The sequence below is a fragment of the Erithacus rubecula genome, assembly GCF_903797595.1.
Source record: "Erithacus rubecula genome assembly, chromosome: 12".
Lineage (NCBI taxonomy): Eukaryota > Metazoa > Chordata > Aves > Passeriformes > Muscicapidae > Erithacus > Erithacus rubecula.
The window spans coordinates 1425394-1451078 of NC_136664.1; the positions used below are offsets into that span (position 1 = coordinate 1425394).

The following is a 25685-nucleotide window of genomic DNA, read 5'->3' on the forward strand; positions in this document are numbered from 1 at the left end:
CTGGGTGCAAACAAGGGATCCCCCCTGTTCACAGCTGAGGGGTTTGGATCCAGGGAGAATGCCCTGAATTCCTTCCATGTGTAGCTGCAAACATTCCCTGGGTTGTGGTGTCAGGAAAGGTGAGGGTTGTGTTCAGGTGAGTGTTGGATTGGGGTTCCAGCCCCTGCCAGTGCCTGGAGGAGCTCCAGGAGCTGGAGAGGCACTTGGGAAAAGGTGCCAGGACACAGGGGACAGGGCTGGATGGGATATTGGGCAGGAATTGTTCCCTGTGAGGGTGGCAGGCCCTGGCACAGTGCCCAGAGCAGCTGTGGCTGCCCCTGCATCCCTGGCAGTGCCAAGGCCAGGCTGGGCAGGGCTGGGAACAGCTGGGACAGTGGAAATGAGGTTGCACTGGATGAGCTTTCAGGTCCCTTGCAACCCACACCATTCCAGGATTCTGTTCTGTTATTGGTGCAGGACATTTGTGGGCAACTAGGGGTGAGGTGCTCATTTGAGGGCTTTCCTTAATTTCCAAAAATCTGGGTCTAAAGCTGGTCCAAGCCTTGCTTCCCATCTCGTGCTCTGGGCCCAGCCAAGTGCAGGCTCAGAAATGCCCCTTTGCATCAGCCCTTAACTCCTGACCCCATTTCCAGCCCATGCTCTCTGAGGAATTCTTGTGTAAACTTTCCCCAGGCTGGGTGTAGCTCTCCTTTAGCCAGAGTTCCTGGGGAGCACAGTTGCTCAATTCCACAGAGCAGATCCCTGCTCTGCCTTGGAGCCTGTTCCCCACCCTTCCCTGTCTCCAGTAAACCTGTCTGGATTAAAATCAGCTCCTCTGGGCCTTCAGGGCAGCAGCTGGAGGGAGCCCTGAGCATGTTTGGGTTCAGACTGAGAGGGGAAATCCAGTTTGGATGTAAGGAAGGAAGGAATTGTTGCCTGTGAGGGTGCAGAGGGTGCCCAGAGAAGCTTGGAGCAGCCTGGCTAGTGGAAGGTGCTCCTGCCCATGGAGGGGGTGGAACAGGATGAGCTTTTAGATCCCTTCCCACCCAAACCATTCCATGATTCCCCATTTGTCCCACCAGCAGCTCTACTTCCACCCCTGCAATCTTTTCCATGTGCTCTCTCTGGGTGATGTGCTGCCTCAGGAAAATCCAGGTGCTCTGGAAACAGCTGAAATTCCTTCCCAATCAGCTTGGAGCTGCTTGAGAGCTCTGCTTCTGTGCAAACTGCTGTGCTCCACTGCCTCTGGGCTCTCAGCTGCTTCTTCCCACCCTCCTGTAATCCCAAACACTCCCCATTCCCATGTTTATGTACCTGGAATCCCCTCCATGGCAATTCCTGCTGTGTGCCTCATGGAGCTGGATAATCCCATCAAACTGGAATAAGAACAGCACTGGAGTCAGCTCTTGCTGTTCCACCTCTCAGAAATCCCAGCCAGCATTTCAGGGATCCCTGCACATCTGCAAGTGACATTTGTTTATAGCCCACATTGCTTAGGATGTTCCTAATTGTCATTCAAGTATATCATGGCATTTCCAGCTCATCCAGAACATTCCTCCTTGTTTAGACACAGCTCAAGGCTTGGGAGATCTGGCCAGCAGCTCCCTCAGAGGTGAGGTGAGGGCAGGGAGCAGTTGTGGGTCTGTCACAGGACACCAGATAAAACCAGAACTCCCCATTTGCTGGGGATCCTCCATGTGCAGGGAAGGGAATGGAGCTGGGAAAGGGGCTCAGCCTGGAGAAAAGGAGCTCAGGGGGAATTTCTGTCTCTGCACAACTCCCTGACAGGAGGGGACAGCCAGGGGAGTCAGGCTGTGCTCCAGGAAACAGGGACAGGAGCAGAGTTGTGCCAGGGGAGGGTTAGGTTGAATATCAGGGAATTTTATTCATGGGAAGGGGGAAGCACTGGCACAGGGCAGTGCTGATATCCCCATCCCTGAAGTGTTGGAAGGCACATGGATGTGGCACTGAGGTGACCATGGTGGTGCTGCTGGGCTCAGGGTTGGACTCAGTGATCTCCAAGGTCCTTTCCAACCTCAGTGACTCTGATGCCACAGTTCTGTCACCTGAGCCCTGCATTCACTGCAAAGCTCCCACCAGAGGAGGGAGTCCCTGCTGCAGCTCCCTGGCAGTGCTGGCAGCCCTGAAAGCCTTGTGAGGTAACAACATTTTGTGGGATTTTGTGCTGCTTAGGAAGGGCTCCCCCAGCATCAGGTGCTCCTCAGTCCCCAGAATTTGCTCTGGACACCTCCTCCCTGTCCCCTGCCTGCTGCTTCCTCCTTTTCTCTTTCACAGCTGCACTTTGGAAGATCCTGCTTTGCCCCTGGAATTTGCTCTGAGCAGCCACAGGGTTTGTCCCCCACTCCCAGCACAGCAAACCCTCATTGCTCCCTGCAATGAGCTCAGGACACAGATCCTGGAGGGAAACTTTGTACTTGAAAGCAAGTAAGTGAAGCCATGGAGTGTTTGTGAAGCAGATAATAAATAATCAGGGTTTAATGTGACAAAGCTTCTGCTTTAAATTTAAATAGGAATAGTTGTTTTACAGCTGGATTATAGGAAGAATTTCAAATGAATGCCTTTTCTAAAAATGTACAGATTTAAAAATTGTGAGGTGAAAAACTAATGAGGACAAATAAACTTAATTTATCAGCAGTGCAGTCTGTGATTTCACCTGTAAGCCAAAGGAGTAACCCCTTGCTTAGGGGGACTCTCCCAGATTCACCTCCTGGATCATGGGGCTGACTGGGGTTAAAAATAACTTTCTTTGTTTTCCTGGAATTATTTTTACCATGGATCAATCTGGCAGCCCACACAGTGCAGTTCAGAGGCTGGGGGAGACTGGATGGTGCCTGCAGCCCCCACTGCCCAAAGGCACAAAGGGGCCACATCTGCCCATAAAACCATCCTGAGCTGCAGCCCAGTTTGGGAACTGGGGCAGGAGTGGGGCTGGAGGGATTTCCTGCCCACTCAGGGACCTGCAGCAGCCAAACTGGTCTGGTGGTGGCTTCTGTTCTCCAGCTGGGAGACAGAAGTGCCAAAGGAATGCTGCAGTTTAGGGCTCTGATGTTCCTTTCTTCATGTTTATTATGCTGAACACTAAAAGCTTCATATCTTCCTGGCTTAAGAGCCCAAAGAATTTCTTTCTTGCCTTTAATTTCCAATTAGCTGAGCCTCTCCAGCCTCCCAGCTCTGCCCCTGAGGCTCTGTTATCATCCCACCCTCCGTGCAGAGAAGCTTCCCAAATGGATGGAACTAATCCTGGTGCAGAAACTCGGGCTGCACAAGTGGAGCCTGGATTTCAAATCCTGCAGCGACAAATGGATTATTTCAGTGGCAAATTGCTCCCTGGGGAGCAACAATTGGGGGAGCTGAAGGCTGGAACTGGGAAGCAGCAGATCAATTCCCTCACTCAGAGCCAAGGTTAATGCCCTGCAAACTGCCCTGAGTGCAGCAGGGATGGAGAACTCAGCTCTGCCTGTCTGAGGGGAGTCTCAGGAATGTGTCAGAGGCAAAAGGGGGAAGTTTGGAATGGATTTGCTGGTAAAACCTGGGGGCTGTTTCTGTAGAATTTCACTAAAAGAAGTGGAACTGGTATCTCCCAAAAAGAGGCTGTGGGACTTGGGGCAGTGGTGGAAGTGGCAGTTCCATACCTGTCACCTCCAGCCTTTCCCAAACATCATGGACAGCATCCCAAAATCCCTGGTGTCACATAAAGGATCTTCTCAGTTTGGACACTCTTATTTTCCCCAGTGACAACAGTGTTGAAATAACCCCATGAAGCTGAAGAAGGACCTGGGGAAGGTGAGAACTGAATGGAGTTTGTGGGACAGGAAGGTTTGGGGTGCTGGGAGGTGATTTTTGGCTGCAGAGTCCCCAGCAGCCTCTGGAGCACAGCCAGCAATTCCTCCCCAGGGATCCTGCCCTTGTCCTCAGCACTGGGAAACTTTACAAACTAAACACACTTTTATTCTCTTAAGAGTTCCTTTGCTTGTTCAGCTTCCAAATAACTGCTCTGCAGTTAGAAATGCCTGTTTTCCATCTCTCCTAGCAGTTAGAATACTTGGAAATCAACTTTTCCTTTTGTTTTCTGGTAGCAATTGGATGTTTTTCTGTGTTATCAGGAGGTGACACTGTGGTGCCCCTTGAATTAAACTGTCAGATTTTAAGAACAGCTGCAAGGGAAGAACTGAAATCCCATTTGGGGTTCTTTCTTCCTTTGGAAAATGGCTATTTTAAAGACCAAGGCTGTTTTCTTTATATCCCCTTCCACCATTTAAAGTTTTGTTGTTGCTTGAAGTGGAGTTGGGATTATATAAATCCTAAATAAAGGTAGATCCATAGCCAGAAGCTTGTGGTCTTTTAGGAGGGAGAAAAAACCTCTGCCTTCCAGCTTCTGGAGAGAGGCAATCTGGCAGCTCTGGAGGCCTTTGTCCCTCTTGGAGTCACTTAACACCCTCTGGGTGACAGGAGGTTGGTAGCACAATTCCCAGCTGAAAGGGAGAGCAGATAAAAGCCAGCAGGGAGGAATGTGAGCCAAATCCATTAGTTCTGGATCAGACACAAAATCCAGGCTGGCCAGGGGAGAGAGAGGAGTTTTGTGTCTTCTCCAAGGGCTTGATCCAACCTGCTGCAGCAGGCAGGAGGTGCTGCCTTGGGCTCTGGGGGAGGCAGAGCTGGATCACCACGTTTTTCCCTCTTTTAGGGGGACAAAACCAGCTCTGAGGCTTCTATCCCGAGCCCAGGGATCTGGCTGGGGAGCTGCATTCTTCTGGTGTTGAAATAAGATATTTCAAATTTGTTGCCTTTTTTTTTTTTTTTTTTTTTTTTTAAAGGGTTTAAAGTGCATGAGTTTCCTCAGCTGAGATTGAAATGAAACATTCCAGTGGATTTGCAGGGAAATTTTTTGTGCTCGTTTTCCCTGGTGGAAGGGAGATGTTGAAATTCAGGGCATTTTGTTCCACTTCACACTGAAGTGTTAAAATCCTGAAAGGAACAGAAACTTCCAGGCTCAGCACAGCTCTTTAATTGCCTGGTTAAGCTGATTAAAGTTAGTTCCCAAGCTTTTCTACTGCCAGTTTCTAATAACACCTATCAGCATCTCAAAGCACTTTTAAATCACTGATGGCCCCCAGAAAAGAGCCAAAACCAGAGGCTCCTGGGGGAATCCAGATTCCAGGTGCTGATTCCTTTGCCAGGCACAGATCAGCCCTGGAGTCACCTCCCGGGTGATATTCCAGAGCCCTTTGACATCACATTTGGAAAGGGGTCCTAGGAAAGTTCTTTGCAGATGGAAATTGCAGTAGGAGTCTCAGCAGTGTTGTTTGAAAGGTGGAACAATCACAGGAAAAACTGATTTCCTTGGGGTGTTCCAGTCCTGCTCTGTGCTGGTGGGTGCAGTTGGAATCCTTGGAGATGGGGGATAAATCAGGAGTTCAGGCAGGAATCTCAGGAATGTTGGCTTTTAACCATGATTTCTGGCAGCTGGGTCACTGCAAGTCCAGTTTGGTGTAACCTTTGTGCCCTTCCTGGCAGAACTGATGGAGACACTGATCCCACATCTGAGGAGGAGAGATCCTGGCTCTGGGATGGAACAGTGGGGGCACCCAGCAGCTCATCCTGGTGAAGGTTTGCCAGGGCCTGGTTGGGATGAGGGGTCTGGGAACCTCACCCAGCCTCCAGGGAAATGTGGTGGAGTCTCCTGCAGTGAGGGTGGGATCGTGGGGGGCTCAAAAACAGGAGAAGGGTGACACAGACCCCCCATTCCAACCCCTCTGTTAATGAGAGGCAGAAGCAGAGCTGCCTGGCAGGCTGAAAAGATCTTTTTTTTTCTTTTTTTTTTTCCCAGGAAATAAGCTCCTGCTTATTTATTTCCACGAGTAGGCAGATAAATTCCATCAGCAATTCCATCTGCCAGGAAGAAGAGGAGTTGCTGGAATAGCTCATTGTCCAGTGCTGTGCTTGTAAGGTCACCAGAAAAACCCATCCAGCTCATCCCAGCGAGCTGCACAGCCCTGGTTCCACTGCTTCCCTCTCCTCCAGGTTTGGAACAGCTGCCCAGAGGATTCTTCTGGTGCCAAACAGATAATCTGAGCTCAGGGAAAATCTTAGTTTGTGAGGGAACAGGGGCTGTCTCTGGCAGTAGAGGGAGTTGACCTTAACTGGAGTTGGGATTGTTCAGCCTGGGGAAGAGGAGGCTCCAGGGGAACCTTAGGGCTCTTTCCAGTGCCTGAAGGGGTTCTGAGAGAGCTGGAGAGGGGTTTGGAAAAGAGCCAGGGGAAGGGGCAATGGCTCCCCCAGAGGGCAGGGTTAGATGGGATATTAAGGAGAAATTTCCAGTGAGGATGGTGAGGGGCTGGCACAGGTGCCCAGAGCAGCTGTGGCTGCCCCTGCATCCCTGGCAGTGCCCAAGGCCAGGCTGGACAGGGCTGGGAGCAGCTGGGACAGGGGAAGGTCTCCCTGCCCATGGCAGGGGCTCTCCAGAAGGTGTGGGTGAAGTTTTCCTGGTCACAGCTCTCAGCAGCAAACACTGAGCTCAGCCAGGGCTGTTAGAGGCTCAAGCTGCTTCTGCTGTGTGCAGCGAGCCCTGCCCGATGGGCTTGGAGCAGATCCAAGGTGTATTTGCTAATGGAAGAACAGTTCTGCTCATTTGGTGGATTTTTTACAGCCAAACAACATTCACCACTGGGAGATGGGAGCTCCATGAGCTGCCCAGGACTCAGTGACACCAGGAGCTGTTGCTGCAGAACCCAGGGCTGTGTTATTGTCCCTCCTGGTTCTCATCCCCACCCAATGGGTTTAACAAACACAGAATGACTCCAGGAGTTCACACGAGGTGATGAGGGATGGAAAAGCAGGAAATTGGAAAGTCCTGAGGAGCTGTGTGTGGAAGGCTGGGCAGGGTGAGGGGGTGGGAATGGAACCCCCAGGCAGGGAGCTCCTTTCTGAGGCTGGGCCAGGCAGGGAAACCAGCTCCAGGAGCAGGTACTTGGGAACTCTTCAGAGCAGAGCCTGGGGCTCCATCCTTTGTCATGCCAGGGCTCCTTGCAGCTGGAATTGCAGCTGCATGTGCCAAGGTGCCAGGGCTCCTTGCAGCTGGAACTGCAGCTGCATGTGCCAAGGTGCCAGGGCTCCTTGCAGCTGGAATTGCAGCTCCATGTGCCAAGGTGCCAGGGCTCCATGCACCTGGAATTGCAGCTCCATGTGCCAAGGTGCCAGGGCTCCATGCACCTGGAATTGCAGCTCCATGTGCCAAGGTGCCAGGGCTCCTTGCAGCTGGAACTGCAGCTCCATGTGCCAAGGTGCCAGGGCTCCTTGCAGCTGGAATTGCAGCTCCATGTGCCAAGGTGCCAGGGCTCCTTGCACCTGGAATTGCAGCTCTATGTGCCAAGGTGCCAGGGCTCCATGCACTGGGGTTATCAGAGCTCCATGCATGGGGGAATTTGGGCTGTGTGCACGAGGTGTCAGAGCTCCAGGCACCAGGGGGTCAGGGCTCCACACACCAGGGGTATCAATGCCTCATGTCCCGGGGTGCCAGACATTCTGGGATGCCTCCCTGTCTGCAGTATCACACCTCCATGCACTGGGAATGTGGGGCTCTGTGCACGGGGATACCAGAGCTCTGTGTGCCCCGGGGGCTGATGCTCCATGCTCCAGCATTCCAGAGCTCCAAATACCGGGTTACCCAGAGCTCCAAATACCGGGGGAATGATGCTCAATGCTCCAGGATACCAGAGCTTCAAATACCGGGTTACTGGAACTCCACACTCCGGGGTACCCAAAGCTCCAAATTCGGGGTTACCAGAGCTCCAAATCCTGGGTTACCGGAGCTTCATACTCCGGGGTACCCAGAGTTCCAAATACCGGGGTACCGGAGCTCCAAATACCGGGTTACTGGAACTCCACACTCCGGGGTACCCAGAGTTCCAAATACCGGGGTACCGGAGCTCCAAATTCGGGGTTACCGGTGCTCCATACTCCGGGGTACCCAGAGTTCCAAATTCGGGGTTACCGGCGCTCCATACTCCGGGGTACCCAGAGTTCCAAATTCGGGGTTACCGGTGCTCAATACTCCGGGATACCGCAGCTCCACGCACGGAGGTGACTGATGCTCCCGGTCAGAGTAACCGGACCCCCAGACCGCAATGCCAGAGCCGCTCCCGGTTCCCGCCCGGTTCCCGCCCGGAGCCGTCCCGGGGCGGAGCCGCTCCCGGTTCCCGCCCGGAGCCGTCCCGGGGCGGAGCCGCTCCCGGTTCCCGCCCGGTTCCCGCCCGGAGCGCCCCGGGGCGGAGCCGCTCCCGGTTCCCGCCCGGAGCGCCCCGGGGCGGAGCCGCTCCCGGTTCCCGCCCGGAGCCGTCCCGGGGCGGAGCCGCTCCCGGTTCCCGCCCGGAGCGCCCCGGGGCGGAGCCGCTCCCGGTTCCCGCCCGGAGCCGTCCCGGGGCGGAGCCGCTCCCGGTTCCCGCCCGGAGCGCCCCGGGGCGGAGCCGCTCCCGGTTCCTGCCCCGCTGCCGGGGCTGCGCACGGCGGGGCCGCCATGAGCGAGCAGCGGCTGCGGGCGGTGCGCGACCGCGTCCGAGCCTTCCCCGACTTCCCCCAGCCCGGCGTGCTGTTCCGGTGCGAACCGGGTGGGAACGGGAATGGGAACCGGAACGGGATGGGAACGGGAGCGGGGTGGGGACGGGAACGGGAATGGGAACGGGAATGGAAATGGAAATGGGGACGGGAATGGGAATGGAAATGGAAATGGGGACGGGAATGGAAATGGAAATAGGGACGGGAATAGGAACGGAAATGGGCACCGGGAACGGGAATGGGAACGGGAATGGGAATGGGAATAAGGCCGGGAATGGCGCCTGGGCTGGAACTGGGGATGGCAGCAGTGCTGGAATTGGGGATGGCACCAGGGCTGGGATTTGGGGTGGCACCAGGGCTGGAATTTGGGATGCAGCAGTGCTGGAATTGGGAATGGCACCAGGGCTGGGATTTGGGATGGCAGCAGGGCTGGAATTTGGGATGCAGCAGTGCTGGAATTGGGAATGGCACCAGGGCTGGGATTTGGGATGGCAGCAGGGCTGGAATTTGGGATGCAGCAGTGCTGGAATTGGGAATGGCACCAGGGCTGGGATTTGGGATGCAGCAGTGCTGGGATTTGGGATGCAGCAGTGCTGGAATTGGGAATGGCACCAGGGCTGGGATTTGGGGTGGCAGCAGGGCTGGAATTTGGGATGCAGCAGTGCTGGAGCCCCGCTGGGCACTCGCTGCCAGCTCCTGTGCCCCCTGCCCATCCCAGCCCCTGGCAGGAGCTGAGCCCCCGCAGGTCCCTCACTGCCTGCCCTCCCCCATGGCAGCGATATCAGCCCCTTGCTGAAGGATCCCGTGGCCTTCAGGGCTTTGATTGATCTGTTGGAGGATCATGTGAAGGCCTCTTTCCCTAAAATCGACTTGATTGTGGGTGAGTGTTGGTTGAACATCTCAGGGCCAGGGCAGGTGTGTGCCAGGTGGGAAGTGTGGGGTGCCCTTGGGACACAAAAATCACCTGAACATTGGCTTCTGTCATGTGGTAACACCAGGACAGTTTATTCCCTTCACCTTCTCCTGTGATTTCCTGAAATACTGGTTTGGGATGTGGTAGCTGCCCTCTGACACTTTGGTGCCATTTGCATAATTCATTAATTCATTGTTAAAAAAGAAGGAGCACACAAAGGCTGCTGTGCCTGCAGTGTCCCAGCTTGTTTTCCTCAGGGAGCCTTTCCAGGCCAGCACAAACAGCCTTGGTGGCCACAACACCTCTCAGCTCACCTGGCAAAGTTCAACCCCAGCCCAGGGTTCAGGGAGCACAGACCAAACCTGGCCCAGGTGTGCTTTGATAAGTGGAGCTTGCCCAGAGGTGCAGCATTCCTGCTGGTGTGGCCTGACTGATACCAGGGTTTATCTCTAAGGAGAAAGGTCAGAGGGGAGGGAAATGGGCTCTTGGGGCCCAGCAGCACATCTGGCTGAGAACTGGGCTCTGTTTTCTACCCTCAGAAACGACTTGAAGAGCAAATTGCTTTTAGAGCCCCCTGAATGGGAGGATAAAACAGGGGGGTCGTGCCAAGACTCTCCCCAGTGAAATTGCTCTGGTCTGAGTGATGGGACAAGAGGAAAAGGTCTCAAGTTGCACCTGGAGGGGGGTTTAGGTTGGATATCAGGGACAATGAATTCACTGAGGTGATCAGGTGTCAGAGCAGGGCAGCAGCTGAGTCACCATCCCAAGAAACACGTGGATCTAACTCAGCAGTGGCCTTCAGTGCTGGGGAATGGTTGGACCTGATGGCCTTGGAGGCCTTTCCTGAGGTTTCCAGGCATTCCCTGAGTCCTGCTGTGCCCCCAGGCCTGGACTCCCGTGGGTTCCTGATCGGGCCCCCCCTGGCACAGAGGTTGGGCATCGGCTTCGTGCCCGTACGCAAGAAGGGGAAACTGCCAGGGGCCACCCAGTCCGTGTCCTACAGCCTGGAGTATGGCAAGGTGAGCCTGGGGAACCTGCCAGGGGCCACCCAGTCCCTGTCCTACAGCCTGGAGTATGGCAAGGTGAGCCTGGGGAACCTGCCAGGGGCCACCCAGTCCCTGTCCTACAGCCTGGAGTATGGCAAGGTGAGCCTGGGGAACCTGCCAGGGGCCACCCAGTCCCTGTCCTACAGCCTGGAGTATGGCAAGGTGAGCCTGGGGAACCTGCCAGGGGCCACCCAGTCCGTGTCCTACAGCCTGGAGTATGGCAAGGTGAGCCTGGGGAACCCCAGGGGCCACCCAGTCCCTGTCCTACAGCCTGGAGTATGGCAAGGTGAGCCTGGGGAACCCCAGGGGCCACCCAGTCCGTGTCCTACAGCCTGGAGTATGGCAAGGTGAGCCTGGGGAACCTGCCAGGGGCCACCCAGTCCCTGTCCTACAGCCTGGAGTATGGCAAGGTGAGCCTGGGGAACCTGCCAGGGGCCACCCAGTCCGTGTCCTACAGCCTGGAGTATGGCAAGGTGAGCCTGGGGAACCTGCCAGGGGCCACCCAGTCTGTGTCCTACAGCATGGAGTATGGCAAGGTGAGCCTGGGGAACCCCAGGGGCCACCCAGTCCCTGTCCTACAGTCTGGAGTATGGCAAGGTGAGCCTGGGGAACCTGCCAGGGGCCACCCAGTCCGTGTCCTACAGTCTGGAGTATGGCAAGGTGAGCCTGGCAGGGGCAGGGCTCAGCCTGGGCTGCTGAAACCCCTGGGGAGGGGTCCCAGGGTGGGTTCTGATGCTGTGGATAGTTGGCATGGCACATCCCTGGAGTCTGGGTGATGTTTGGTGCTGTGCTTGGCTCTGTGAGGGGCCTGGTGCTCACACCTGGTGCTAAATGCCTTTCTTTGGCTTGAATTCAGGGGCATGGCCATGGAGAGTGTTCCCACTCTGGCAGTGAGTGCTGTAAGTCAGAGCCCTCCCACTTGGCTTCCACCATCCCACCTGTAACCCCGAGCACTGAGCCTCCTTCTCTGCTGCTCCCACTAGGAACTAACTGCAGACCCCCCTAAGCCAGGCCTAAGCCCTGGGGATTGCTTGGGCCAAGCCTAACATGGGGACAGGCTCATGTGACACCTGCAAACTGGTGCCAGGCAGAGCTGCCCAGTGTGACTGGAGATGTTCCTCTCTGGAGAGCTGCCCTGGGATGAGATTCCTGGTCACAGTTCAGGATCCTGGTGTGCCAGAGGGTTGGCCCAGCAATCCCCTCCCTGCTCTGTGTTCCTGTGGCACTCCCCTGTAGCTGGAATTGGGGATTTTAGGTGCTGAGTGTTTAGGCTGATGTTGCTGAGGATTTGTCTGTGCTCCAGCATGAACCAGCAGCTCCTGAGGGTTTTCTCCCCAAGGCCAGACTAAAACAAAGCTGCTCTTTGCTCCCTGCAGGCTGAGCTGGAAATCCAGAGTGATGCTGTGGAGCCAGGACAGAAAGTGGTGATTGTGGATGACTTGCTGGCAACTGGAGGTGAGGGAAGCACTTGTGTTCATGGAATTATGGAATGGCTGCCTTGGATAAATCCCATCCAGTCCCACCAGCCCAGGTTGCTCCAAGCCCCATCCAGCCTGGCTTTGGACACTTGCAGGGGTATCCAGAAGCTGTTGGCAGCAGCAGGGGTGGCTGTGGGGCTGGGAGCTGCCCCTGCAGTGAGGATTTTCTGCTCCCCTCCACAGGTACCATGTGTGCTGCCTGCGAGCTGCTCAAGAGGCTGAAGGCTGAAATCCTGGAGTGCCTGGTGGTCATAGAGCTGAAAGCCCTGAAAGGGTCAGAAAAGCTCAATTCCATCCCTTTCTACTCCCTGCTGCAGTATGACTGAGGAGGAGCAGGGAGAAGGGAGCATTGGGAACAAATCTGGGGCTTTATTCAGTGACTGGATGTCACAGGGGGGTGGGAAGGGGTTAAACACAGGTTTTGAGCATGGCCAGATGCTCTTCAGTCCTAAATTTCCCAAGCACTGGAGTGTAATGACCCCTTTTGGAGTTCATCCTTTTGGGAGGGAACAGGCTGATTTTTTTGGGGGGATGGAGACCAAGATGCAGCTTCACTGAAGTTGTTTTTTTAGCACAGCAAAGTGCTGACATTGCTGCTGAGGCAGGAGAGCTCCTGGGCTGGGCCTGTCAGCCTCCAAGGAACCTGCTGAAAAATTCCCAAAGAGCAAAAAGCAGTTCTTTCTGTAAGGGCCAAAGCTGCTGTGTCTGAGCTCAGGCTGGGCTGGAGGCTCTGTGCTGTCCCTCACACCAGGGCTGTGCTTGTTGAGAAGTGCCTGCTGTGCCCTTAAATCAGGATGGTGCTGGGGTGGATGAATCTGTGTTTTCCTGCCCTGGGGACCACAGGCACTTTCTGTTCAGCACCAATTCCCCACTCTTGCACATCCCACTCCCCTGTGCTGCTGCTTTCCCCCTGCTGGGGTGTTCTGAGCCATCAGAACCAGCTCCTGCTGGCTGTGGTGGGTGGTCTCAGGTGGGGTTTGGAGATGCTTCCTCCAGCACGTTTCAGTTTGGTCACAGCTCAATCCTTGTGTGCCAAAGCTTCCACAAGCCTGGAAACATCAGGGATTGTGTCCCTGGCCCAGCAGGGACTGGACTCACGGGTAAAATAAATATTGATGTATTTTTATGTTTCCTAAACTGTCTGAGAGCTGTTCTTGCAGTGGCTGAAGCCATTAATGACCCTTGGGAGTGTCTCCCTGCAGCCCCAGGTGTCAGTGGAGCCAGGCTGTGGTGTGAGCTCTCCATAATCCTCCAAATATTTGGAATTGTTTCCCAGGGAGCATTCAGGTACCTCTTCTTTACTTTGCACCAAAGGCTGGAGGGGCTTGGTCAGCTCAGCTCCCCTTCCCCTGGAAGGATTATTCCATCTCTTTTCATCCCCATTTCCTAAAAAGCCACTTCAATGAGCTCAGTTTACAGCAAGGAACAATTTCCTGGGGATCAGGGCACTTGGGGGAGGCAGCACCTCCCAGGCTTGGCACCAGGAGAGGGTCCCTGCTGTGGGGGAGAAGGGAAAATCATTTCCACCCCTGGGAGCCAAGGAAAGCAGCGTCAGCCCCAGCAGTGCCAGCAGGTGACATCAGGGAACCTGGGGACACTGCCTGGGCTGCCAGCAGCCCCTGATGTCATTGGTTTGGAGAGAAGAGGCTGGGCAGGGGCAGCTTCCAGGTGGGAGAAGGGTTTTATCCCAGGGAGCAGAACAGGAGCTGGCTGGGAGCTCTCCTGGGACCTGAGTGTGGCTGCCAGGCTGCTGATTCCAGCTCCTTTCCAACCCTGCTCGACTCCAGCTGCTGAAATCCAGCCCCTTCCCTCCACTGGGAGGTCCCTGAGCGTGGCTGAGAGCCCAGCCTGCCCCAGGAGCCCCCAGACTCACACCCAGGAGTCCCCCCAGCCTCACAGCCAGCCCCTGGGCTGGGTTTAATCCCTTCTCCTCCTCCCTGGAAACTTGGGCACACTCCTGCCAGCAGTGCTGGCCAGCTGGGCTGCACAGGCAAGGAGGAGGAGGAGGAGAAGGGCTCTTGCTCTCTCAGGAAGTGCTGTGGGATCTCAGATGCTGCCAGACTCTGCAGCCATCCTCACCCTCTTTGTCCCTCTTCCCAAACCACTTCAGCTGAGTGGGCTGGGATTTCCCCTGGGAAAAAAAAAAAAAAAATCCAAAAAAGCAAATCCTGGGCTCCTGTCAGCCCCTGTCCCTGCAGGAGCTGCTCCCCAGCCCCATTTACAAAAGCTGCATTCAGCTTCCTGCAAAGCCAGGCTCACTTTTTCCAGTGAGTCCTTCTCCAGGAGCTGGAGGAGGACCCAGCCCTTCCCAGAGCCAATTGCCATGGAGAGCCAAGAGACAGGCAGTGAGGAAGAGCACTGGGTTAACACAAGTCAGCTATATTTAAAACATTTAATACAAATGTGTTTTGACAAGCCCTGCAGTTGTTTCCAGCAAGGACTGGAAGATGCATTTTCCCCTCCCTTAAAAACAGAGCGAGGCCTGAAGCTCCAAAAACATCAAATTGTGACTTTTTCTCCCACTCCTTCCTGTCTGTCACCCTCTCAGCCTGCCCTGTTCTGCCTTAACCCCATCAGGACCCAGTTAATGGAAGAACCTTCTGAAATTGGACCTCCAGGAGACCCCACTGAACCTTCAGGAGAACATGGGAAAGGAGAGGAAAAGATCCCTCAGGTTCCATCATCACCCCACAGGATTGCTCAGGAACTAGGAGACTTAAAATCCTCATGGATCCCACCACAGGAATTAATTAAATTAAGGCATTTTGCCCTTCCCCAGCCATGCTGAGGACGAGCCTCCCTCCAGCCCACCCCAGAACCCAGAGCTGTCGGGATTTGCTACATTTCCAGGAGATTGCACAGAAAAAACCTCAACCCTTGGGGGGTTTAGAGAGCTCCAGCCTCCTTGGCTGCCTTGTTGAGCCTCTCAGTGACCAGGCCCAGGTCCTTGTCTTTGTCCAGCTTGACGTAGGTGTCTGTTCTGAGGCTGTGAATTTCCACCCAGTCAGGCAGCACCTCTGCCAAGAGCTGCACGTGTTTCTCCATCTCACCTGCAGCAAGGAGCAGGGTCAGAGCTCAGCTCCCTCCCCACATCCTCCTTTTCCTGCAGGGATTCCCCCCTGGAATTCTTACTGGGTGCCATCCTGGGTCAGATCTCACCTCCCTCCTCACATCCTCCTTTTCCTGCAGGGATTCCCCCCTGGAATTCCTACTGGGTGCCATCCTGGTTCAGATCTCACCTCCCTCCCCACATCCTCCCTTTCCTGCAGGGATTCCCCCTTGGAATTGCAAGGTCAGAACTCCCCTCCCTCCCTATACAGACCCCTCCTCCTGCAGGGATTCCCCCCTGGAATTCTTGCTGGGTGCCATCCTGGTTCAGATCTCCCCTCCCTCCCCACATCCTCCTCCCACTGGGATGCCCCCCGGGTTCCTACCGGGTGCCAGCAGCTGGGGGCAGCTGTCGGCCAGGCGGGCACAGAGCAGCTCCATGCTGAGCGCGGGTTTCCTCTCGGCCACGAAGAGGCCGCGCAGGGCGCGCGCCATGGCCGGGAGCCGCGCCAGCCGCGCCGTGCGCCGCTCCAGCCGCGCATCCCGCGTCAGCAGCGCCCGCAGCCGCGCCGCCTCCCTGGCCCGCACCTGGGGGACACGCACAGCTCAGCCCAGCCCAGCCCAGCCCGGGGAGCCCCCCAGCCCCGTGGTGGGGTGCGACAGGGTGACTCACGCGCTCCAGCAGCTCCTGGGACACCCCTCGGAGCGCGCCGGGGGTGCTGGCAGGGGTTGGGGTTTTGGGGAGCGGCGGTTCCCCCGCGTCGGCTGCGGCCGTTCGGAGGGCCAGGTTGGCAAGAGCTTTTTCCATCTGCTCATGTGGATGGAAGAGGGAGGAGGGGGTGGGTTACAGTTCGGGATGGAGGAGGGAGAAGTTTCCCCTCTGCCGCCCCCGGCAGCGCAGTGATCCCAGCACAGTGATCCTGATCCATCCTGCCTGCACTGAGGAGCTTGGGGTGCTTCATGGAATCATGGAACGGTCTGGGTGGGATCATCCGGGTGTGAAGGGACCTAAAAGCTCTTCTTATTCCCACCCCTGCCATGGCAGGGACACCTTCCACTAGCCCAAGCTGCTCCAAGCCCCATCCAACCTGCAGGGCAGCCACAACTGCTCTGGGCATCCTCTGCCAGGGCCTCCCCACCCTCGCAGGAAGGAATTCCTTCCCAATATCCCATCTAACCCTGCTCTCTGGCAGTGGGAAGCCACTCACACCTTCCCAGAGACAGGCAGCCCCTGGCCCTGCCTCACCTTGGGGCTCAGCATGCCCCGGGCTGTGCTCAGCACCTCCTGGGCCGTGCTCAGCCTGTCCTCCTGCGGTGGCCGTGGCAGCTCTGCAGGGCTCACGTCTGGCACCTCGTCCACGTTGAAGCGGGGATGCCACCGGGTCAGCTCCTCCTCTGGCACCACCATGAGAGGGCTGAGGGCAGCCAGGAATGCCTGGAGAGGGGAAGAGCCATGTCTGGCACCAGGAGTGGAGAGGCAGCCACTGCCCTGCGCTCCCAGCACAGCTCAGTGACAGCAGGAGCAAATTCAGAGCCCATCTCCACGAGCAAACTCCGTGTCCCTCAGCCTGGATGGCACCAGTGACAAGCCCAGAGCTGGGGGTGCTGGGTGCCCCTCACCTTGTGGTGCTCCCTGACGATGTTCACCAGGTTGCGGTGGAATTCCCTCCGGCGCTCCAGCAGCCGCGATGCCGACAGGTGCGGGCGCCCATCCACCTTCTCCTCTGCAAGGAGGGACACCAGTGTCACCCACGGCACCCCAGAGGGACACAGACCACGGGAGGGACAGGACCAGAGCCCTGCCATGCAGCTGAGTCCCTGCTGGGCACTCTCCCTCGTCCCAGACCTGTTCCCCACCTCCAACACGCTCCATTGAATGGACTGAGCAGAGAGCATCCCTGTGGATTCAGGATCAGCCAGGACTGAGCGTGCCCCAGCTCTTGGACACCCCAGAAATGTCCATACCTTCCTCCAGCACTGGCTCCAGCGTGAGCTGATACTCAGACTTCTTCCCACTGCTGCTGAAGGTGGGGATGTTCTTCTCCTGGCGCAGCCGGTACGAGCTGGGATACACGGCCTTGATCTGCCCCAGGTGCCGCTCCTCGAACTGCCTGTGACAGCACCACGGGGATTGGGGACACCCAGAGTCACCAGCCCCGAGAGCTTCGGCTGGGAGCCCAAAAGGGGCCACTGGGAGCCCAAACAGGGCAACCCACCGCCCCCAGCTCACCTGCGCATCATGTCCTGCACGCCCTGCTTGACCTTGGCGAAGGTGACGGTCTCAGAGCGGTTGAAGAGCATCCCGGTGATGGTGTCCACGCTGCGGAACATCTCTGCCAGCACCTTGAACTTGTAGGGCAGCGTCAGCCCCGGGGGCAGGTCCTGGGCTAGAGTGTGGAACCGCTGGTAGGCCGGGGGCTTCTTGCTGCAGGGAAGGATGGGACCAGGGGTCAGGGTCCTGGTGCCCACCTCCCACCCCATCCCAAACCTCTGAGTCGCATTGGGGTCACATCACCTGGAGATGTGGGTGACGGTGCTGAGCCCCTCACAGAACCACTCCAGGGCTGTGGCAGCTCCTGACCCCCCTCAAACCCGTCCTGCAGCTGCTCCTCACCTGCTCTCTCCCTCAGGAGCTGCTGTCCCGGTGTCCCCAGTGTCCCCGGTGTCCCCGGTCCCCGCTCTCCTCTGCCGCACGCGCAGCTCCAGCTGCCGCACCCGCTGCAGGCGGCCCCGCAGGTCACTGCTGCTCCCGCTGGGCACGGGGGGCACCTGGCCCAGCGCCCTCATCCTCTGCAGGCGGCCCTGCAGCTCGGCCACGTCCTCCTGGGCAGGGAGGGGACACAGGATCAGAGCGGGACACTCGGCACCAAACCCGCACCGGGGGCAGGGCCGGGAGCGTCCCGTACCCGCTGCAGGCGCCGCGCTGGCCCCGGGGCGGCCGGACCGGGCGCTGTCCCCGTGTCCTGCCCGTGGCCGGGGGTGGTGGCCGCAGGGGACACGGCCAGGTCCTGTGAGAGGGGTGTCGGGGGTCGAGGAGTGGCCAGAGGCGAGGAGCTGGTGGTCTGCAAGAGAGAGGAGAGTTAGGAAATGGCCGGGGAATTCACCCACCCAGACCCCTTCCCCTGTGCCCCCCAAAAGTCTTGTACTGGGGGGGAGCCATAGAGGGGTCTGCAGTAGGGGCAGAGGGGCGAGTTTTGGGGATCGTGCACTTGGGGCAGAGATAAATCCGGGTGGTGGGGGGGAATTGTACACCAGGAGAAGGGGGGCATGGGGGGACAAGTTCTGGGGGTCCTGCACTGGGAAAAGGGCTCGAACACTTGCGGGGCTGTTGTTTCATGGTCCCACACGCACCCATTCCCTGCCCCAGGCCCTGATCCTCCCCCATCCCCGAGGATCCCCGGCTCCATCATCTCCCCACCGCTCCCGGAGACCCCGGCTCCGCATCCCGGGGCAGCTCCAGCCTCTTCCGCGCTGATTTTCCGTTCGGCTGCCCGAACAGGACCCCGATCGGCGACTCCGCTTCCATCTCGCGGCGGCTCCGCTTCCTGCCCGTCGGGCCCCGCAGGGCCGGGGAGCGCCCGCGGGCCGGGGTGCGCGGGGAGCCGGGCAGCGGGCGGGGGGCACCATCCTCCTCCTCCCGGTGCACCGGGGGAGCGGCGAGGGCGGCCTTGAGCCGGCGGCCGCCGCTGCGCTTGGCCGGGGCTCCGGTGGGCGCTTTTGTCTGGCCGAAGAAATCGGTGAGGCGGAGCTGGGCCATGGCCGCGGTGCCGGTTCTGATCCCGATCCCGGTTCTGATCTCGGTCCTGGTTCCGGTTCTGATCCCGGTCCCGGTCCCGGGAACACGTGGGCTCGGTCCCGCGCGCTTCTTTCTCTTGGCGGGAGCCCGCGCGCCGAGGCCCCGCCCGCTTGGGGGCGGGGACAAGTCACGTGAGACAGTGGTTTGGCGCCACTGGGCTCTTAAAGGGGCCGCGTCCTCGGAGCGCTGTTGCACGTGGGGGTCTGGGGGGACAAGGACAGCTCCAGCATTGCTGGGTCAGGGACAGACTGATGCGCCACGGACAGGAATGGAGTTTGCCCGCTCCAGCTGGTGCTAGTGAGGCAAAAAGCGGGGAATTTCCACCTGGAATGGTGCTGGTGGTCACCCCCTCTTTGCCCTTCCCAGGGAGTGGTGGCACAGAGACCCTCCAGGGTGCAGCCATGGGAATGAGGGGCTGGGGGAGCCCTGCAGCACCCCCTGCCCCACGCCGTGGCCCTGGGCTGTTGGAGCTGGGAGAAGCCTTTGCCCATCACTGCAGGCCAAGCACTCAGCGCTTTCCAGAGCCTCACGGGTCTCCCCCATCCCTCGTAAAACCTGAGCGAGGCCGGCAAAGTGCAGCAGGGCCGGATTCAGCCGGGCAGGGCAGGGCTCTGGGGTGCCATTCCCGGTGCCCATTTGCTTCCACAGCCTCCATTCCTGCCTGGCTGCGGGTGCTGGGGGCTGGGACGGGAGTGAGAGGCTGCTGCGGGTGTCTGCACCACCCTTTCCTGGATCCCTGCTGGCCGGGGGGTGCAGCAGGGTGTTGGCAGAGGTAATTCTCATACCCACAACTGGTGGATATGGTGTTAATGCTGAACTTCACGTCTTTGTGATGACGAGTGTTTAATTTACAGGAGCAGATCCCTCTGGATCCCGGTGATGAGGGAGGGTGCAGCTGACTCCCTGTGATAAGGATGCTCTCACCAGGGGCTGTGCCTGCCAAACCCATGGATTCAGACATTTGGGAGCCATCAGGCCCATCCTGGCTTGGGGGTTATGGTGTGGGCAGGGGTGCCTGGATGGCAGGGGCTTGGCACATTTGGGGTGGCGAGAAAAGGGCCTGGAATTCTGGAGGGAGCCCAGAAGAGAGTGGGGAGCAGTGTGGCAGTGTGCCAGCTGCATGCCAGTTTATGAACCGTGTTGGGAAAACAAGCGCAGGGAAGCCAAGGAATGTGGAGAATTTCACAGGCCAGTGGTTCCTGTTAGAGGTGGTGGTTACCAGCTCTGCCAGGTGCCACCAGCTGCACCAGCTGTGCTGCTGTGCCACCAGCTGTGCCACCAGCTGTGCCTGCTGCCCTCCCACCGGGATTTGGGTTGGGATTCGGGACTGAGCACAGCCCAGCTCCAGATGTGACCCCAGCTCCGCACACCTGGGCTCCCAATTCCGTGGGGGTGTGGGGCTGCACCTGGCTCTGCAGTGAGCACCGAGCTCTGGGAACGTGGGATCCAGCTCCAAGGGATCATGGACCCAGCTCCAGGAACAGGGGGTAATTCCCCAATTCCCCAGTGCCAGGGACACAGCACCCAGCACTCCCCAGCTCCCCACGCCCCGCTCCAGCTGTCAGCCCTGATATCAACAACAAACATTCTGCAAAAACTAGTTCCGACTTCTCTAGTCAATTTTCGGACGAAATAAACATGAAGCACATCTGCTTAATTCCTTTCCTTTCCTTTCCTTTCCTTTCCTTTCCTTTCCTTTCCTTTCCTTTCCTTTCCTTTCCTTTCCTTTCCTTTCCTTTCCTTTCCTTTCCTTTCCTTTCCTTTCCTTTCCTTTCCTTTCCTTTCCTTTCCTTTCCTTTCCCTTCCTCTCCTTTCCTTTCCTTTTTCCTCTCCTCTCTAGTTTTACTTTTATTTTTTGTTGTTGTTTTTTTTTTAATGGATTTTTTTTTCGCCGGACCCCACAAAGCGGAACCGGGGGAGGCCGTGCTGAGCCCGGATAACTCGTGTCAGTGCGGGGAGCGGCGGGCGCGGTGCCGGCGGGAGGCGCTGGGGCCGCGCCGGCCCCGCTGGGGATGGGGGCGGGCGGTGCCGCTTTATAAAGCGGCGGGCGCGGGGCGGGGGCAGCGCCTCGGAGCGCCGCGGGACCGGCCAGCGGCACCGGTACCGGGGCCAGCCCAGCCCGCCCAGCCCAGCCCCGGCGGGGCGGAACGGCTCGGAAACGGCTCGGGCCGGGCCTCCCCCGCCGCCCCGGGATGAACCGGCGGGGACTCTGCGCGGGGCTCTACTGGCTGCTGCTGCCGCTCGCCCTGCTCGCCGGTGAGTGCGGGGCGCGGGTGCGGCGGGGATCCCCCTAAAGGTGACCCGGGTGTGTCCCCTGCCCGCGGAGAGGGTGGCTCGGGGCACCCCGGGGCTGTCGCGGTCGCCGGTGGCTCCCCCGGCACGTGGAGCGAGGGGCGCGGGAAGCGCCGGGAATCCCGGACCGGGAACCGGGGCTGGGATCCGCGGTGCGGTTCCCCTTGCAGCGATCGCCCTAAATCCCGCCGGGACAGGAGGGTGTGTGCGCGTCCCCCTGTGTCCCCCACATGTTGGGGGTGCGGGTGAGCCAGTTCTGGCTCTGCTGAGGTCGCTCAGGGTGGGCGATGCCCGGGGGGCGGCTGGCACCCCTCCTGTCCCCACACCCGGCTGAAAGCAGTGCCCACCGCAGCCCCGGCGGCTCTGCGGTCCCCAAGCTGCCACCAGCCCGCTCGCAGCACTGTCGGCCTTTGATGGCAGATGTGCCACCCACCGAGGCAACCGGGCTGGCCACCGGCCTGGAAAATCCCCGTGTCCCGGGACGCGCAGGACAAGAATCGGCTCTTTGAAGCCCGACGGCTCCGGAGCCTCTTCGGGGCTGCGTTTGCGTAGACGCAAAGGAAAAACCTCTTTATAAACAGGATTGTTCAAGGGGCTCCTTGTGCCGGGCACGGGCTGGGGCTGTTTGGGCTCACACCACCCGTGCTGGGGGTGCAGAGCCCCGGGAAACTCTGGCATGGCTTTTGGGGTAGCCCTAGAATGACTTTTGGGATAATGTCACCTGGAGAGAGAGAGAGAGGGACCTGCGCCCGGCCGAGGGAGGCGCGTCCAGCCCAGCAGCCCCATTCCCAGCTGTGTTTTTGGGGAGCAGAGCTGGGTTTTCGGGGTGCTGCCTCCAGGCAGAGCCTCGCTGGCGGAGGAAGTGGGTGACTCTTGAAAAAGCTGCTTTTCCTTGGGTTTGCTGGGACAGTGAGTGACTCAGAGCATCGCGCAGGATGTGAGGAGGTGAATTGTAATTACAGCCCAGCCCAGAGCGGGGCTGGCACCGGGGCTGCGCTCCCCGGGAGCTGCCGGCTGCATCCCATGGGTGCCCGGGGCCACACGTGGCCCTGGGGCCAGCCTCCCGCGGGGCCCTGCTGCCCCAAACCTGCTGCTTTGGCCCCAAATCCTGCCAGCCTGCCTTGCCTCTTCACCCTGCTCCACTCCCCGCTGCCCCCCACGCTGGTGGCTTTGCTGTCCCCCCTGTTGGTGGCTCGGTTTAAAATTTGGGGCCCCGCTTGGGCGGGGACTCCGTCCTGCTGCGGGTGACTCAGCAGCGCCCGGGGGTCAGCAGCAGCACCCGGGGGAAACTGAGGCACGGGTGGGGTTGTGGCTGTGTGTCCCGCTGCACCTGGCTGGGAGGATTTACCCCGCCTGCAGCCCTTCCTTTCCTTCCCGGGCAGTTTGGCTCTCCCCAAGCGTCCGGAGGATGTTTGCTCGCGGCTCCCGGCCAGCCCGGGGCCACTGCAGGCGCTGCACTCGTGGCCCCACAGCCTGGCTTGGGGTAGCCCGCTCTGTCTTCCCACGGCTGGCACAGCTCTGACCCACTGCGGGGGTCCCAGCCCTGTGCCCACTTTGTCCTTCCTGCTGCTGTGGGGGGCACAGCACATCCCGCTCCCATTGGGGACCCCCAGTGGCTCTGTGGTGGCTCTGAGGTGCCCCCCAAAGCCCCTGATGTGGGTTCACAGTCCCCCCTGCCCTGCTGGGGGTGCCTGGGGGTCCCGGGTGCTGCAGGGCTGGAGCCCAGCTGGGTGCCAGCGTGGGCTGCAGCAGCTGCCTGCTGCGGTCAGGTGCTTTTTATAAAACTGAGGGAAATAAAATAGAGGAGGGAAAAAAAACTATATTAAAAAAAAATAAAAAAAAGCAAAGCCACCGCTGTCTCCAAGAGCAATAACTGCTGCTTCCTCCCGGGCTCAGGGGGAGGGGATGGGATGAGAGGATTGCAGGGTGCCCAGGACTGAGCCCCCACAACCCCAGTGAGGTGGGGGGCACCCCAGGGGTGAGGGCAGCAGGATTTGGGCACTTCTATATGGTCACAGCCCCACTGGGAATGTCTGTGGATCTGGGGATGTGCGTCCTCATGTGTCCCAGCACTGAGCCTGTGGCACGGGCTGTGCCATCCTGGCGTGTGCCAGGGAAGCAAGGGGGTGTCCCCTGGCACTTGTCCCCTGAGCTGCTGCATTCCCTGTCCCGTGGCACCAGCTCTTGGCTGGTGCTGGGGTTTCTCAGCCTGGCACCCGGCCCAGAGCCCTCCTGGGGCATCTCCTGCAGCACTCCCAGAGCAGGGTCGGGACTGGCAGGATTACCATGAACTTTCCACAAAAACAGGATATGGTGGGTGAACCGGTGGGGCTGTTCTTTCCTGGAAAGAGAAAGAGGGGCTGGGAACGTGCCGGTGGCCAGCTCTGCTTGCCTGAGGGCTCATTGCTTTGGGGCCAATTTTGGGACAGAGAGAGCCACTCTGATGGGATTTTGGAATAGGGAGAGCCACTCTGATGGGATTTTGGGATGAGGCCTCTGGGCTCCTCACCCTGCCTGTGGTTTTTAGCCAGTGGGTGCAGAGTCCTGGGAGCAAAGTGACACCTTGGGGACCCTGTCAGGGGACCCCAGCTGGGGCTGGCGAGCTGGGAGGCAGCTTGGCAGAGCTGCCTGCCTCCAGCAGCAGGTAACGGGCCCGTGTGAGCAGGGCAGGGAATTAAAGAGCTCTGCTAATTAATCCTGAGCGGCCGCAGGTCCCTGCGGAGCAGCGGCTGCAGCGGTGCCAAGCACGGTGTGGATGCAGAGCCATGGTGCAGGGCTGCTCTGGGGGTCCTGCAGCCCACTTTGCCCTTGCAGGTGGGAATGAGCCATCCTGGAAGCTGGCTGGGTGTGGGGAGGGGGCTGTACCAGACCCCAGCCCTCTCCCACAGCTGCTCTTTCCAGCCCGGTGCCCCAGGAAATCCTCCTGGCTGCCCCCACTTTGCCAGCGGTGCCCAGTGACCCCAATCTCCTCCCACGGGACAATTCAATTAAAGCTGGCATGGAGGAACCCCAGCACATCCCACCCATCTCCCCAGTGCTGCAATTTATCCTCCTGGCTCATTAATGTCATTAATATTTCACGTGCTGGCCGTGGTGGTGATGAGCTCCCGGCAGCCTGGGGGCTGATCCCGGGGCTGGGCAAGCAGGAATTGGGGTGTCAATCCTGGATTCGGGGATTTAGGGGACAAGGTGGGTGCTGAGAGAGGGACACCCCGGGGTGTCGTGGGCGCTGTGGGTGCTGCACCCACCCAGTGGCTGCTCGGAGGGCGGGTTTGCTCTCCCCACACGCCAAACTGGTTTTTCTCCCTGTGCTGCCCTTTCCCTGCTGTCAGCACCGTGGGGAACCGGTTCCGTGCGGGGTGCAGGATGTGTGCAGCACCCACACAGCCACGCCCCGCTGGGTCCCCAAAACTGGGCTGTCACCCCTTCTTTCCCTGCTTTTCCATCCTGCATGGACGTGTGGGAGATTCCCTGGTGGAGGGGTGCAGGGTGAGCTGCCAGCCAGAGGGTCCCGGGGGTGCTGGTGGCACCAAATATTGGGGTCACAGCATGAGGGTCCCCCCCTGCCCAGCAATCCCTGTGCTCATTGTGACTCCCAGCGATGGCACCGTGTGCCCCGATGCCACCAGCAGCCAGGAGGTGGCCGTGGCAGGGCGGGGGGCTCACGGTGGGGCCGGGTCACCCCAGGGTGGGCGCTGGGCTGGGCGGGGGGGCCGGTGGCAGGGCGATGCCCGGGGGCTCTGCTTGGCTCCCACGGAAGCCGCAGCAGCGTCTCGCCCCCGTGCCGGGAAGGCTCCTCTCGGCTGGAATTTTTGCTCCATGAGATCATGGTTTGCCGAAACAGCCAGGAGCCCTCGGCAGCGGCTGCGGGAGGTGACGCGTCCCGGGGTCACCGTGGCGAGGTGGCTGCTGGTGGCGGTCCCGGTGTCCCCCACCCTTGTTGGGGGCTCTGCAGCTTTGGGGACACCTGGGGACCCCTCTGTGGGGCTGCAGCTGGGTTTAGCCCCAGCCTGGGGGCGTTCCTGGGCTCTCCCTGCTGCCACCCCCGTGGTGCCCCGCTGTCCCCGGGGGTTGTGCCGTGTCCCCCCCCTTGGCTGTGCTGTCCCCTCTCCCCAGGATGTGTTGTCCCATTGAAACCTCGTAAACACAGGAAGGGCTGTGCCGGGCTGAGCACGTCCCTGGCACCCGGCCGGGTCCCCCTGAGCCCCCCCTGTGTCACCCCCTTTCCCCTTGGGGTGCCAAGGGGAGCAGCCCCAGCACCAGTTCCCTGTGGCTGTCCCCTCCCAGAGGGATCCCCCATTGAGCAGGGCACAGTGACAGACTCACTGCCCATCTCCAGCCAGGCATTGATGCTGGGGGTGTCCCAGAGGCACAGCTCCTGATGCATCTGCTGCTGTCTGTCACTGCCAGCGTGGTGACAGGAACGTAACAGGAACACTGTGGCCCCAGCCGGGGTGGCAGGTGCCTGGCCATGTCCCTGTCCCCATCCCTGTGCCCCCATTCCCATCCCTGTCTCCATCCCCTTTCCTGTCCCCCCATTCCCTTCCCTGTCTCCCCATCCC

The 25685-nt window shown here is 59.2% G+C and overlaps 4 protein-coding genes and 1 long non-coding RNA gene across 8 annotated transcripts in view; 3 read left to right on the forward strand and 2 right to left on the reverse strand.

Moving 5' to 3' along the window:
- GALNS (galactosamine (N-acetyl)-6-sulfatase) overlaps window positions 1-11953 on the forward strand; it is a 50492-nt gene extending 38539 nt beyond the window's left edge. For 3 of the 4 annotated variants that reach the window (XM_079316003.1, XM_079316005.1, XM_079316002.1), the window contains one exon: window positions 5828-6999. In XM_079316003.1, the coding sequence (XP_079172129.1) occupies window positions 5828-5920 (93 nt within the window). In that variant the 3' untranslated portion in view covers window positions 5921-6999. Of the gene's footprint in view, window positions 1-5827; window positions 7000-11885 lie in introns of those variants that run through there. The other variant, XR_013775600.1, reaches the window with a different exon arrangement.
- On the reverse strand, window positions 7036-8008 carry LOC306806908. Its single transcript, XR_013775603.1, has 3 exons — window positions 7827-8008; window positions 7553-7732; window positions 7036-7403 (listed from the first exon to the last, which is right to left on the reverse strand). It is a non-coding gene; the product is annotated as an uncharacterized lncRNA (long non-coding RNA).
- On the forward strand, window positions 8463-13118 carry APRT (adenine phosphoribosyltransferase). The gene is made up of 5 exons (XM_079316050.1): window positions 8463-8592; window positions 9327-9430; window positions 10349-10482; window positions 11886-11964; window positions 12171-13118. Exons 1-5 carry the CDS (start codon window positions 8513-8515, stop codon window positions 12311-12313), a joined length of 540 nt encoding a protein of 179 aa, XP_079172176.1. The 5' UTR covers window positions 8463-8512; the 3' UTR covers window positions 12314-13118.
- A 1232-nt stretch (window positions 13119-14350) lies between these two features.
- Window positions 14351-18922, reverse strand: CDT1 (chromatin licensing and DNA replication factor 1). Its single transcript, XM_079315980.1, has 10 exons — window positions 18454-18922; window positions 17942-18097; window positions 17650-17858; window positions 17266-17460; window positions 17001-17146; window positions 16656-16759; window positions 16282-16470; window positions 15709-15843; window positions 15422-15623; window positions 14351-15037 (listed from the first exon to the last, which is right to left on the reverse strand). The coding sequence occupies exons 1-10, from the start codon at window positions 18790-18792 to the stop codon at window positions 14874-14876; spliced, it is 1839 nt and encodes a 612-aa protein (XP_079172106.1). The 5' UTR covers window positions 18793-18922; the 3' UTR covers window positions 14351-14873.
- A 1960-nt stretch (window positions 18923-20882) lies between these two features.
- PIEZO1 (piezo type mechanosensitive ion channel component 1 (Er blood group)) overlaps window positions 20883-25685 on the forward strand; it is a 29800-nt gene continuing 24997 nt past the window's right edge. The window contains exon 1 of the mRNA XM_079316305.1: window positions 20883-21087. Within this exon, the coding sequence (XP_079172431.1) occupies window positions 21024-21087 (64 nt within the window). The 5' untranslated portion in view covers window positions 20883-21023. The remainder of the gene's footprint in view (window positions 21088-25685) is intronic.